This window comes from Protopterus annectens, chromosome 1.part2, assembly GCF_019279795.1.
Source record: "Protopterus annectens isolate FY-2018-M chromosome 1.part2, PAN1.0, whole genome shotgun sequence".
Lineage (NCBI taxonomy): Eukaryota > Metazoa > Chordata > Ceratodontiformes > Protopteridae > Protopterus > Protopterus annectens.
Window position 1 is genome coordinate 998,490,660 of NC_056727.1, and position 14,269 is coordinate 998,504,928.

At 43.3% G+C, this 14,269-nt stretch overlaps 1 protein-coding gene across 1 annotated transcript in view; it reads right to left on the reverse strand.

The window, feature by feature from the left end:
* Positions 1-14,269, reverse strand: part of CLSPN (claspin) — a 699,079-nt gene that overhangs the window by 91,118 nt on the left and 593,692 nt on the right. Inside the window, exon 22 of the mRNA XM_044059962.1 lies at positions 5,109-5,264. Within this exon, the coding sequence (XP_043915897.1) occupies positions 5,109-5,264 (156 nt within the window). The remainder of the gene's footprint in view (positions 1-5,108; positions 5,265-14,269) is intronic.

Here is a 14,269-nt window from a genome sequence, read left to right on the forward strand (position 1 = left end):
GTAACCAGAGGGATTGTTAGGCGAGATAAAATTAATTACTACTGTTTGGAGTAATTATTAGATGGAGCAACCATATATTAGACGGAGCAACCATATAAGTTTGACATTTCTGCATGTATTATTCCATTTCTGATTATACTCAGTATTTGCCTGAGTGAGACAACAGTTATTACTTGATGACTACTACCAGCATAGAGCTACCATATCTTTTGTGCATTTTTCATGGCTTTGTCAAGTCATGTCTGGAATTTAGGTGGGAGGAAGGGCTTAGTAATGTGTCAGTGTTATACTATTTTTACTGAATTACTAAGGTCTTCCCCTAACAGATGATGAGTCTGTGTTACATAAGAGCTACACAAAGTAATATAATGAATGCCTACTCAACAGGTTATCTGCAGCAATTATCACCCGTGTCTGAGCATGCATATCTTTGCAGTAATGAAATGCAGGTCGTTAGCACATTAATAATGACAGCAGTTACAAAATAGCACTGAGTCATTATCACTTCTCAGGTAAAACTCTCAGCAGCTGTCACTGTTATTCACATAAGTAGATGTCGTTATCACACTGATGAATGCACAAGCCAGATTTGCTTTTTTTTGTCTATGTGTAGTCATTTCAAGGCCAATAATTTGTATGATAGACTGTAAGGTCCCCATTGTGGTTGTATGCTTCATATTTTTGTGAACTACTGCATCTGAGTATCGTATCATGTAATAATTTCCTGTATCACATGCTCACTACAGTGGATATAAAAAGTGTACACACCTCTGTTAAAATGCCAGGTTTTTATGATATTCTGGTTCTTATGGGATGTGGCCACAGTCAATGCTTTCATTATATTTCATGAAAGCAGCAGCCACATGCAACTGTCATGCTCTGGCCGTGCTGTTCCAGCAACACAGTTATGTGGATAGCAGTAAAGATTCAAACAGGCAAACAAGGTAATAAATATTATATAATACTACGTCATAGTAATGCAATAAATCCCTCAATCATCATCAGTAACAGACTTGCATTTCTTCCCTGTGCAGGTACTTCTACCTTGGGACACTGAAATGGCTTCAGGAGCAGGGGAATGACAAGTGAGAGTGTGGGTGTTTGGCCATTCCTACGTTCACTGGGCTGCCAGACATGCTTCCAGAAACAAAAAAAATACAACTTGAGCTTCCCCACATTTAGCGTGAAGGTGCACTGGATTGCAAGAGGAGGCATGCATTGGGGTGGACTTCTGTGGTTGTTGGAAGAGAAATGTTCCGTCTACCCTGAGCCTGACATTCTTGTCTTGCACATTGGAGGAAACGATGTCATCACTCATCCACTTGACAGCTGAGGTTTGCAATCAAGAAGATTTTTGAACTCATGCAGTCAGGGTAGCCACATTGTCATTTTGTGTGGTCTGGTATAATCCCTTGCCAGAGCTGGAGACATGCAAACAGCCAACAGGCAGCGCACAAGGCCAGACAGTTGCAGAATGGTTTCATGCGTGGAGTGATGCTCAGGGTTGGCGGCTCTACAATTAGCCACATCAGCATCACTGCAGAAGATGATCACCTTTATGTTAGGAACCTGGGTGGGAATTCCCAGATATGCTCAGAATTAGACCAAAATGACAAAAAATACACCGAACCCATAGACATTGCCAACATCCTAGCAGACAGGTTCAGCGCAAACTTCTCCCCCGCTTCCCCACCAAAAGGGCAAATATCTATCCTAGCAGATTGCTTGCCCCCCTGACATCTCAGATGCTCAGGTAAGAGCCGCCCTTCTCCAAAGCAAAAAACACAGCATCAATGGGACCAGACGGTGTCCCGGGCTGCGTCCTACATGAACTCCAAGAAGAACTAAACCCAAACATAAAACTACTGTTCAATCTCAGCCTTACTACAGGATATGTACCCAAAGAGTGGCGTACAGCAACAGTGGTCCCTCTCCACAAAGGTGGTGCCTCAACGGATCCTGGAAACTATCGCCCCCATAAACTTGACTAGCTTGGTCTGCAAAGCTATGGAAAGGATCATCATGGACCTCATAAATAAAGATATTGGGGACCTACAGACACTGGATCCTACCCAGTTCGGCTTTGATAAGGGCAGATCCTGCCTCTTAAACCTGGTTGATTTCTTTGAAACAGTCACCAAGGCCATTGACAAGGGGAAGGTGGTCCACACAGCCTACCTGGACCTTGCAAAAGCCTTCGATACAATACCCCACTCAGGCATTATAGATAAGCTCACCAGCTTAAATATAAACCCCTATGTCACTAGATGGGTTGCAAACTGGCTCAAGGGTCAGAACCCACATGGTTAGAATTGCTGGAGCCATGTCAGACTCCAAACCAGTTACAAGTGGCGTCCCACAAGGCTCAGTCCTGGGACCTCTCTTGTTCAGTATATATTTCTCGGAGGTACAGGCTAACACAGGAGGACTGTGGCTGACCAAGTTCGCAGATGACTGCAAACTGGGTGCCATAATCGACTCTCCAGCAGACACAAGCATCCTACAAAAGGGCCTCATAGAAACAGACAACTGGTGCCAGAGCCATGGCCTCAAGCTAAACGCCAAAAAGTGCACAGTCATCCCCTTTGGCAAAAACAAAGTGCCCACAAATTACCACATAGGTGGTAATCCATTAAGTACGGAAGAAGTAATTAGGGACCTGGGGACCCAAGTTGATAGCAATCTCTCATTTGACAACCACGTGGCCAAAGTGGTTAGAAAAACATTTTATATAGCCCACCCAATTATGAAGGGATTCACATCTAGATCAGGGGAGGTCATCGTGTCTCTTTACTCATCCCTCATCAGGCCCATAATTGAGTACAATGCCCCTTTTGGGATGTACCTTACCAGACACCTGCAGCAACTGGAAAGACCCCAAAAGTACCTCACCAAGACGATAAAAGGGCTCAAACAGATGCCATATGCTGCCCGGTTAAAGAAACTCCAGCTCTACTCAGTGGCATACCGCCTGCTCAGAGGCGATCTGTGCCTGACGTATAAAGCCATGTCCAACCCGGAATTAATGGACATGCTGCACCTCAGAAAATCCAAATCCCATCGAGCTACGCGCTCGAGAGACTTGAACCTCAGCACTGAAATAAATAGGACATGCTGGAGGGACAGATTCATAACCCAGAGACTCCCTTCACTCTGGAATAAAATCCCAGTCCAGGTTAGGCAGAGTCCCTCATTGACTCTCCAAGAGGAATCTTGATGAGTGGATGGGAGATGGTAGGTTTACCCTGGGTATCACTTCTGTGTCACTGTTAGACAGAGGCACAGTATACTAACTTCAAAAAAGGGCATAGCAAAATTCATTTAAAATGGGTGGCGAAAGCCAAACACACTCTGGCTAGGCTTATAAATGCCCTAGGGCAGATAGCCTAGTATGAACCTATGAACCTGTTCAAAAGTGAGGGAGTTCACTAAATGAAGACGGCATTGAACGGTCCTTGAGGGATCTGCACAACGGAATGATGGCAGCAATGCATGACATACTAGTAACATGTACCTAGTGAAAAAAAGATGGAAAACAACCATAACCAAGTAGGAGCAGTGTGGTAAGTGAAAGTTTATTACATTTCATGGAAACCTTTTTCACTACTTAGAACACAGTAAAAGAATTGTAATTGTACCTCTGCTAGGGAACATGTCAACATGCCAAGTAATACCTCACTTGAAAGCAGTGTTCGTCCTTACAACAGGGTAAAAGAACTGTGCCTGTGGGCTGTACACATGCACGGATATCACAATTTGATTAGGAATTAGCTTATGGAAATTATGATTGTTTTCATATTTTGGTAAATAACTTTGGTAGGGAGCATGTAATTGTGCCAAGTGATACCTCATTTTGAAGAGGGTTCCAGTACATACAACACAAGAAAAGAACTGTGTCTGTATGCTGTGCACATGTACAGATATCACAGTTTGTTTAGGACTAAGGTTATGAAAATTATGAATTGTTTTCATATTTTAGTAAATAAGTTTACAAGGGAGCATGTCAATGTGCTAAGTAATACCTCATTTTGAAGACAGTATTAATTACAACATGGTAAAGGAACTGTGTCTGTATGCAGTACACATGTATTGATATCATATCACAGTTTGTTTATTCTTGTAGGATTATGAAAATTATACATTTGCAATATTTCTCATTATTATGCCCATATATTTGCAAGGGAGCATGGTGATGACACAAATGATCCATCATTTGGAAGCTGACATTGAGCCACACAACTTGTACACTGATATGTAGTCTCTGTCTGTTACAGGTGATGAGATATTATGCTTTGTTTATCTACCAATTATGAAAAATAGAATATTAATCATATTTCTGTGAATATCTCCATAACGAAGCATCACACAGTAATGGTTAAGGTATCATTGTAAAGATGACATTCATACAAATAAATAATTACAAATTGTACGGGTCTACATGGTACATTCACCAAGATATTGTAATTTGTCTTACCAAAAAGGTAAAAAATATGCACAGTATCATTCCTTGGCAAATATTTAATAATGACTTACATACGCACTATCAACATTTACACTGTTGGAAAGTTCAGTATCTGCTGAACAACTTTTATTTTTACATTTTTAGTCTACCTCTTATGGTTAAAGAGTTATGAACATTTGTTTTCTGTATGGTATTACAAATGGATTTTCTGAAAATGAGCTCAGGCTGCACTGTTGTTCCTATGGTGGAAGTAAGCAGGCAGCATTTTCTGAGCTGCTCCGGAGTAAATGAGTTAATGTCTAACCTCTTCTAGTTCACTAACATGAGTAGTGAGCCTCCTATTCCTTAATGTTTGTCCCTTCAAAATATTTTTAAAGACATGCTTAGGATGCATGCTTTCACGATGTAAATAAGTTGGGAGATAGCATTCCTTTCAATATAATCGAGTATACAAGATGCCAGTGTTGTCCCTAATAATCTGGACATCCAAAAAGTCAATGATGGAATCTGAAATAGTAAACGTAAATTCTAAAAAACTACAACTTGTATTTAAGCAATTCACAAAGGTACTTGGGTTCTGTCTTTGTTCTCTGCCAAAGCAGGAAAAGGTAGTCAACAAATCAACGAGGTAATCATCAAATCATACCTGCTTTTTTTCTTCAGCTGGCTGTTTTTTCTCAGGTGAAACAGTATGGAACACAAAATTTCTTGAATTTCGAGCAGCATTGGGATTAAGATCTGATATTGCTGCTAATTTTTGCAACATCTCTTTTGGCCTATTGAGTAATGAACCATTCTTCACCTAAAAATGCAAACAAAAATAGCTTTCTACATAAATTAGTCCAATAAAAATATATTCTTACATAAATTAGTCCGGGGAAAGGGGAAACATGTCAGTGGGATGTACACAATGATAAAAACCTGAATAAATAAAATTCAAAATTATGACAAAACACTTTTAATCTTGCAATAAGTTTCCATATACCTTTTAATATCCAGATGCTGAAAACAAAGGTAAAGTCCAAGTAAAAAATGGGCATATGTATATCAGGAAAGTACAGTTGTGTACACTTACCATAAATGTAGATGTTCGAGTGTATTCACTTGTTGCAGTCATCACATTTGGGTTATCTGCTTGTAGTAGCCCTCAGTCGGCCTGATTAAAGTCGTGGGTCCTGCGTCAGTTGCTGCCTCTTCTTCCATGATGTCAGGTAGTCAGGGGTATATAAAACATGCAGCCGATGCCATTACATCAGTTTTTCTTGCCCCAGATGTCAGTTGCCCCCCTAATGGGAAGCAATTAAATCTATAAACATACAAGGATATACCTCCAACAAAAAAGAAAATACACCAAAAAGCTTTTAAGCATAGTAAAGGAGAGCAGGGGTATAGCCAAAAGAAGTCAGAGGGCTGGAAGGAGGATAACCAGGACCACAACAGTGAATACACTTGAACATCTGCATTTATGGTAAGTGTACACAACTGTACTACGTTCTGCGTGTTTCACTGTTGCAGTCATCACATTTCAGTAGATACCCAAAGTTAAGGATGGGAGGAGGAATTTAGATAGCATTAGGACCAGCTATAAGGCCCTGCAAGACTGCAGTGGCAAAGCCAGCTCTGGATTTAGAGAAAATTGGCAAATGGTAATGCTTGGTGAAAGTATGCACAAAACTCCAGGTAGCAGCTTCTAGGATGTCCCTGGTAGGGATGTCTCTGAGAAAGGCTGTAGAGGTAGATGCAGCCCTGGTTGAGAGGGGTCTGATCCCCTGTGTGATAGGTTTTCCATGGAGCTTATAGCAGAAATTAATGCAATGGCCTATCTATTTAGAAATTGTTTGCTTTGAAATAGCCGTACCCTCTCTGTCCCTGCAGCAAATGCCACCAGCAGTTGTTCAGATTTCCTTTGAGGTTTTAGTCCTGTCCAAGCAGAATCTAAGTTGTGTGTGCACATCTAAGAAGTGCAGTATCTGTTCCCCTTTCTTCTGTGGATTAGGAAAGAAGGTTGACAAATGAATGGACTGATTAAGGGCCACACTAGATACTACCATGGGCAAGAAAGAGGGATTGGTCCTGAGGGACATCCTGTCCGCATGAAAGATTATGAAAGGCTCCACTGCCATAAGGACCTGTAATTCAGATACCCTTCTTGCTGAAGTGATTGCTAAAAGGAAAGCTGTTTTCCAAGAAAGGAATTTTAAATCTGCAGTAGCAGCTGGCTCAAAAGGAGGAAGGATGAGTTTTCTCCAATACAAAGTTAAGGTCCCAGGCTGGAGTTGGAGCTCTCCTGGGTGGTCTTAAATTTTTGGCCCCTCTGAGGAACTGCTTGAGCAGTGGATGAGAGAAGAGGGGAGGTTCTGTGTTATAATGAGCTGAAATGGCTGAGGCGTGAATTTTGAAGGAGGAAAAAGACAGGACCTTGTAAAGCGTCTCAGTTAAGTATTGTAAAATGTGAGGTAAACTGGGCACTGCTGTGCTCATTACTTGAGATTGGTTCCAGGCACAGAATCTTTTCCATTTTTCAGAATAAGATTTTCTAGTACTAGGCCTCCTTGCCTCTAAAATGATATCCATCACTGGTTTACTGAGGGATGGTAAAGGAGAGATTAGGTAATTAGCCAGGCTGCTAGGTTCAGTGTTTGAAGCTAAGGGTGCAGAATCTGGTTCTCCTGAGACAACAGGGTAGGAGTCTGAGGCAGGTGCCATGGGGCCAACAGTGACATACTGTGCAAGAGAGGGTACCAGTGTTGGCGTGGTCAGTCTGGTGCAATCAAAATTGTCCTTGGTTTGTCTTGTTTGATCTTTAGTAGTACTTTGGAGAGCAGAGGCAGAGGAGGAAATGCATAAACTGATAGTTTTTCTCCAGCTGAAGGACAGAGCATCCACTTTCCAAGCTTGTTTGTGGGAAGTTCCTGTGCAAAATATGTCCAATTGCTAGTTCTGGGGGGAGGCAAACAGGTCTATATCTGGGCTCCCCCATTTGCTTGTCAACATGTTGAAGATCCTTGGTTTCAGTTTCCACTCGTGTGGGTCCATGAGGTTTCTGCTTAATACGTCTGCCAGTGTATTTAGTTTTCCTGGCAGGAATTGAGCTTGTAGATGCACTTGGTAGCTCAAGGCTGTGCTCCACAATGCCATGGCAAGTCTGCAGAGGGGGTAAGAATGTGTACCCTCCTGCTTGTTTATGTACCACATAACAGTGGTGTTTTCCGTCTTTATCATCAATTGTCCTGGAAGAATGTGGTCCTTAAAGGCTGTCAGAGCATTCTGTACAGCTAACATTTCTTTTTGATTGATATGCAGGTGCATTTGACTTGGGTTCCATTTGCCCTGAATGCACTTCCCTGCCAGGTGAGCCCCCCATGCATAGTCTGATGAGTCTGTTGTTAGTGTTTGGGCGGCAGAGGGTAGTGTGAATGGTAGCCCCTTGTTTTGGTGGCAGGCCTCTGCCCACCAAAGGAACTCTAGGCATAGGCAAGGTATCATAGGCTTTTAAATACCATTGTAGTTTCCTCATATGCAGTCTTGCATATGGAATTAGAAGAATGCAGGAGGCCATGAACCCCAAGTCTTGTAGTATTTGCCTTGCAGATAGCAGGGGTTTTGTGGCCATTTGTTTGAAGTAGGTTGTCAAATTAATTTGTTTCTCTGGCATGAGGAAAGCCATCTGGGAAGTTGTATTCAAGCTTGCTCCCAGGAATATAATTTGTTGACAGGGTACCAGGTGTGATTTAGCACCCTTTGTACAAAGGCCAGATGATTCAAAAGTATGTCCTGGCTTTCTGCCTGAATTAGACAATCGTCCAGGTATGGGTATATTTGAATATTTCTTTGCCTGAAAATGCAATGACTGGAGCTAGGCACTTGGCGAATACCCTGGCCACAGTAGATAAGCCAAAGGGCAGTGCAGAGAACTGATAGTGTGTGTGTAGCCTGCTTTGAAGCGTAGGTATCTTCTGCAAGATTCCCTGATTGGGATGTGCAGGTATGCTTCCTTTAAATTTAGTGTTGCCAACCAGGCATCTTTGCCCAGCATAGGAAGCAACTGGTGAAGAGTCAGCATCTTGAATTTTGGAATCACCAAAAAGGTGTTTAGAGTATACAGATCCAGGATAGGATGCCATGAATTGTTTTTTCTGGGAACCAGGAAAGGTCGAGTAGAAACCTTGTCCCTTTTTCCTCTTCTGGTAACAACTGAATAGCCCCTATGCTTAAGGGAGAGAGTACTTGCTTTTGGGCCTCTGCCCACTGATTTGGGGGTAGATCTGGCCAACCGCTTGGTGTTGGTAACATGTGGAAGTGAAATCTGTATCCTTGGGACACTATATTTAAAACCCATTTGTCCTGGGTAATGAGTTCCCAGTTCTTTGCATGAAGAGCAATCTTCCCCCCCAAAGGGGCAGTCAGTTGAGAAGTGCTTGGAAATTTTAAAAAGAAGTAATTGAGACAGTTTACCATGGGGGAGTTTTATTACTCCCAGATTTGGAAGTGGAGGCCCCCCACTGCTTAGTCCTGTGCATACCCTGGGACTGAAGCCTGGGTGCTCTGCTGGATTTGGGTTTGGACTGAGAAGGTCTGGAAGAGGCAGGAAAGGACCAATTCTTAGAAGGCCAATGCCTATTAAATCTTGGAGGTTGTACTTGTAAAAAAGTCTTTAACAGTTTGCATAGATTTAGCTTTTTCAGTCATCTTTTTAAGAACTTCTTCTGCTTTGTTGCAGACCAGGCGGTACTGATTTAAAGGAGCATCCAGTAATTTCGCTTTAACATTATCTGGCAAGGATTGCTCCTTAAGCCAAGCATGCCTTTTAAGTACAGACCCAGTTACAGCAGCCTTGCAAGATTCCTCTAGTGAATCAAAACCAAATTGCAAAGTATGTTTTCCAACTTGTTCAGCAGAATGAATTAAATCCTGTAAATCCTTATTTTCAGCACAATCAGGAATCAACAATTTTCTGTTTAAGCAATCCAATAATATGCTGCTGATATTTCAACATATGAAACTGGCAGTTTAAGGCCCTAATGGCCAAAGTTGCAGAAGTGTATACCTTTTTACCCCATCTATCCAGCTCCCTGGTGTCTCTATCAGAGGGGGTAGGATTTTTGGCAGTAGTAGCTTTAATGCCCTTGGGTCCCTGTGAAATGGTCTCAAGATCTGCAGTAGGATTTTTGAAAAGAACTTGTGAGAGTCAGGAACCCTGTAATATCGATCAGGTTTTCTGGGAGCAGGAGGTAGAGAGTCAGGGGCCAAGCTACATTCCGAAAAGGCATCATCAATCATATCTAGCACAGGAGGTATGGCTTAAAGGCCAGGAGTAAGAAATCCCTAAGCCTCTTTTTAGAATCAGAGAAATCCTGACTTTCCCAACGAAAATGTTCCCTGAGAGTATGCAAGTTTTCACCAAAAGAGAAATCCTCTGGAGGGGAAACAGAGGGAATACAGTCCTCAGCATCAGAATCCTCATGGGTAGATAAAGGTAAATCCTGGTCATCCAGGGAAACAAAAATTTCAGAATCCTGGTCAGAAGTATCATAAGCAAACTCGGCCCTAGGTCTCTAGAGGGAGAAGGTTGGCTTCCCCTGATTAAAGTAATAAGGTCTTCAGCCATTCTTATTTGTTTTTTAGGCATAGAGGCCCGACCATGCGGTCTGGCCGTGAGATTTCCAGGCATGGCTAGAGTTTTAGGCCTTGAAGAAGAAGATGGCATCGGTTTAACATGCAAGTCAGTAGGCCTGAATACACCCTCAGAAGCCGGTGCCTGCACAGCGACTACGGACCCATCCAAGGTAGAGACATCCGCAGGTTCCACAGTTGAAGCATCTCGCGGCATACAGGACTCCAAATGGGTCTCAGTAGAGGCCTGCGAATCTGAAGTAGCGGGTATCAGGGGCTGCAAGAGTCTCACTGAGTACTGGCGAACTGGCGACTGGCTTAGAAGCGTCGTCGGCAGCTTTGGACCTAGGCGGCCTGCCTCTGTCTTTATCTTTGCGTTTTTTCGGAATGTTGGTAGTCGGATGGCTTACCGAAGACATATCAGGATAATTGAACCGAGCACCAAAATATTTAGAAGCGAAAATATACAGACGACGGATAGTTCGTGGTTTAAATAAGGCACAAAACCAACAGCGAGGTACGTTGTGGTCAGGGCCTGGGTAACGAATACATTACGAATGAAAATCTTTATGAGGTATTTGTTTTCCAGAAGAAAAGCAATTATTTACTTTTACTGACATCGGTTTAGAGGAAGAAAAAGTTTCCCCAATGGGGTACTTAGCTTTTAGTTGAAGACTTCAGTTCTGAAACTCGAAAACGAAAATTTCAGGAGTCAGCCGACCGGCACTTGCGAACTGCTTCTGCTTCGGGCACCGCACAGCAAGAAAGACTGATGTAATGGCATCTGCTGCATGTTTTATACCCCTGATGACCTGATGTCATGGAGGAAGAGACAGAAACAGACTCAGGACTCAAGACTTTGTTAATCAGGCCGACTGAGGGCTACTGCAAGCAGATATCCAAAATGTGATGACTGCAACAGTGAAATACGAAGAACATCAGCAATTTACAATAAAATGTGCATGTCCATCATCTCACGTCTCCATGCCCAAGAGGCTAATGGAATACCACACAACCATGAAACCAAAAAAATAGGACTGATAAAGGCTCAAGACAAAAAAAGAAAACCCCATTGCTGCAATGTGTCTAACAATCATGTACTAGCAGCACAGAATAAACCAAGTGGTAGAGGGAGAAGCAAGGAAGTATTTTTTCACAAAAAGGGTTTTTATAGATCTTCTTTGAGGAAAGCTGGTAGTGGGTACAAAAATACTGAATTTAAAAAGGCTGCTATAGGTCCTTTGTTAACATCATTTCCCAAGCTCAGTAATTTTATAACAGCACAATTTAAATATGGACACACTACTCCCAAAACACAGGATGACTTCACAACACTTTAGTACAAGCATCGCTAAGTATTCTTTAATTTGCATAGAAGGTTCAGACATAGATAATGGCAAATGGCTCCAAAACTTTCTCCACCTGCAGCACCATTTCTGTAACTGTGACACTACTAGCTCAGTCACTTACAACAGCAAATTGTGCTTTATTCTTTGCTTATGCAGACTTGCTTCACTTACGTAAACTGTTAGCTGTTTTCTAATTACATTTCCCCACTTACCAGGCAAACAAATGTCGATATACTTCGACAATAGTTTTTCTTTAATGTTTTATATTTATTTGTTACTATACAACTCCACACAGTCAAAAATCTTGACTGCTTCAAAAATGAAGTTTGCCTTCCGTCAATTAACTCACTCACACACGTGAAAGCACAGTTGTGTACACTTACCATAAATGTAGATGTTCAAGTGTATTCACTGTTGCAGTCATCACCTATGGGATATCCCTGCTGTGGTAGCCCTCGGGCGGCCCGAATACCAGCGTCAATGTTTTTCTGCATAGGCTGCTGTCGCTTGCTGATTGATTTTGGGTAATCAGTGCTATAAAGCAAGGCAGCCGATGCCATTACATCAGTTTTTCTTGCCCTAGTCAGTCAGAAGCCTAAGGAAATATGGTAAAATGGTCCTGGTGGCTAAAAGCCACCGTGAGAAGCTTACATCTCCCTTAAGAAAGAAGATATAAGGGGAAGGAGAGAGGGGAAACAAGGACTGCAACAGTGAATACACTCGAACATCTACATTTATGGTAAGTGTACACAACTGTACTACGTTCTTAGTGTTTCACTGTTGCAGTCATCAGTGGGAGGATTCCCAAAGCTGAGAAGAGGGGTGGTAGGCATAGTAAACGACCTAAGCATGAGTCAGCATGTCCTGCAGAACTGCAGAGGCAAACCCTGCCCTAGCCTTAGAACATAGAGGTAAGGTGGTAATGCTTGGTAAAGGTATGGACAGAAGTCCAGGTGGCAGCTTCCAGGATGTCCCTGGTGGGAACTCCTCTGAGGAATGCTGTGGAAGTGGAGGCTGCCCTAGTGGAATGGGTTCAAACAGACTTGGAGGGGGGGGGGGTTCCCATGTAATCTGTAGCAGAAATGGATACAGTGCGATATCTATTTGGGAATGGTTTGCTTGGAAATGGGCTTCCCCTCTGCCCCCGGGGCAAAGCTGACAAGTAGTTGGTCTGTTTTCCTCAAGGATTTAGTACATATTATCTGAGCTGTCTTGCGCACATCTAGTCAGTGCAAAATTCTTTCCCCGTTGTTTTGAGGGTTAGGAAAGAAAGTTGGTAGATGTATGGCCTGGATGAGAGTAACATTAGATAGCACCTTGGGCATAAAGGAGGGATTAGTCCTCAGGAAGACTTTGTCTGCATGGAAAATGATGAAGGACTCAATGGCCATCAGTGCCTGAAGTTCTGAAACCCTTCTGGCTGAGCTAGGAGAAAAGCAGTCTTCCAGGAGAGGTATCTTAGTTCTGCTGAAGCAGCAGGTACGAAGGGTGGTAAGGTTAGTTTTCCAAAAACATAATTCAGGTCCCAGGCTGGCTTGGGTGGCCTTCTGGGAGGTCTGATATTGAAAGACTCTCTGAGGAATTGTTTAATCAAAGGATGGGAGAACAGGGGCTGCTCTGTATCAAAATGAGCAGAAATGGCTGAGGCGTGGATTTTAATAGAAGAGGAGAGGCTACTATTAAGTAGCTCCGCTAGGTAGTCCAGGATAAGAAGGATGGAAGGTTGTGAGGTATTGCCCCCTCTTGACTGGCTTCAGGAGCAAAATCTTTTCCATTTTCCTGTGTAAGATTTTCTGGTGCTGGGCCTTCTGGCCTCTCTGATAATGTCTAGGACCCATTTGCCTTTAGAGTATTAGCCATGCTGACGGTTTGAGAGTCTACAAGTCTGGGTGCAGCACCCCCCCCCCCCCCGAGTCAAGAGGTCTGAGATCAGGGGAAGCTGCCCGGGAGGCTGTAATGTCAGGCTGTGCAGTAAGGGGTAGCAATGTTGTCTGGGCCAATCTGGAGCTATAAGGATGGTCCTTGGTCTCTCCTCCCTTATTTTGATCAGAACCTTGGGAAGAAGAGGCAGAGGAGTGAACACGTACGCAAAGAGGGTGTTCTAGGGGAAGGTAAAGGCATCCACCTTCCACGCTAGGTGGTGATACTCCCTGGTACAGAATTTTTTCAGTGGACGGTTGAGATGTGAAGCAGAGAGATCCACCTCCAGAGTCCCCCATTCCTAAGTGATTTGTAAAAAAGACTTTTCTGTGGAGCTGCCATTCGTGGGGGTCCAGTAAGTTACTGCTTAAGTGGTCTGCCAGGGTGTTGTTGATCCCTGGTAGGTAATCGGCTATTAGGTGTAATCCCATGGAAGAGGCCGTCAGCCAGAGTTTCATGGCTAGCCTGCACAGAGGGTAAGACAGGGTCCTTCCCTGTTTGTTGATGTACCACATTACCGTGGTGTTATCTGTTTTGATAAGGAGAACCCCTGGCTTGAGATGGGGTTTGAAGGATGTCACAGCCTTCTGTACTGCCATCAGTTCCTTCTGGTTGATGTGTAAGGGAAGCTGCTGGGCATCCCAAAGACCTTGGGTGCACATGCCTTGTAGGTGAGCACCCCAAGCAATGTCTGAGGCGTCGGTGGTAATGGTTTGCCTGGCTGGGCGGAGGGTGAGGGGAAGACCCTTGTTCTTGGCACAGTCCCCTGCCCAACAGAGAAACTCAGCCCTTATACAGGGGATCAGAGGGAGGGAGGTCTCTAGAGGTTGAGCGTGCTGACACCAAAGGTTCTTTAGGGACCACTGAAGTTTTCTCACATGAAGCCTGGCCAGAGGAATTAGAAGGATGCAAGATGCCACGTACC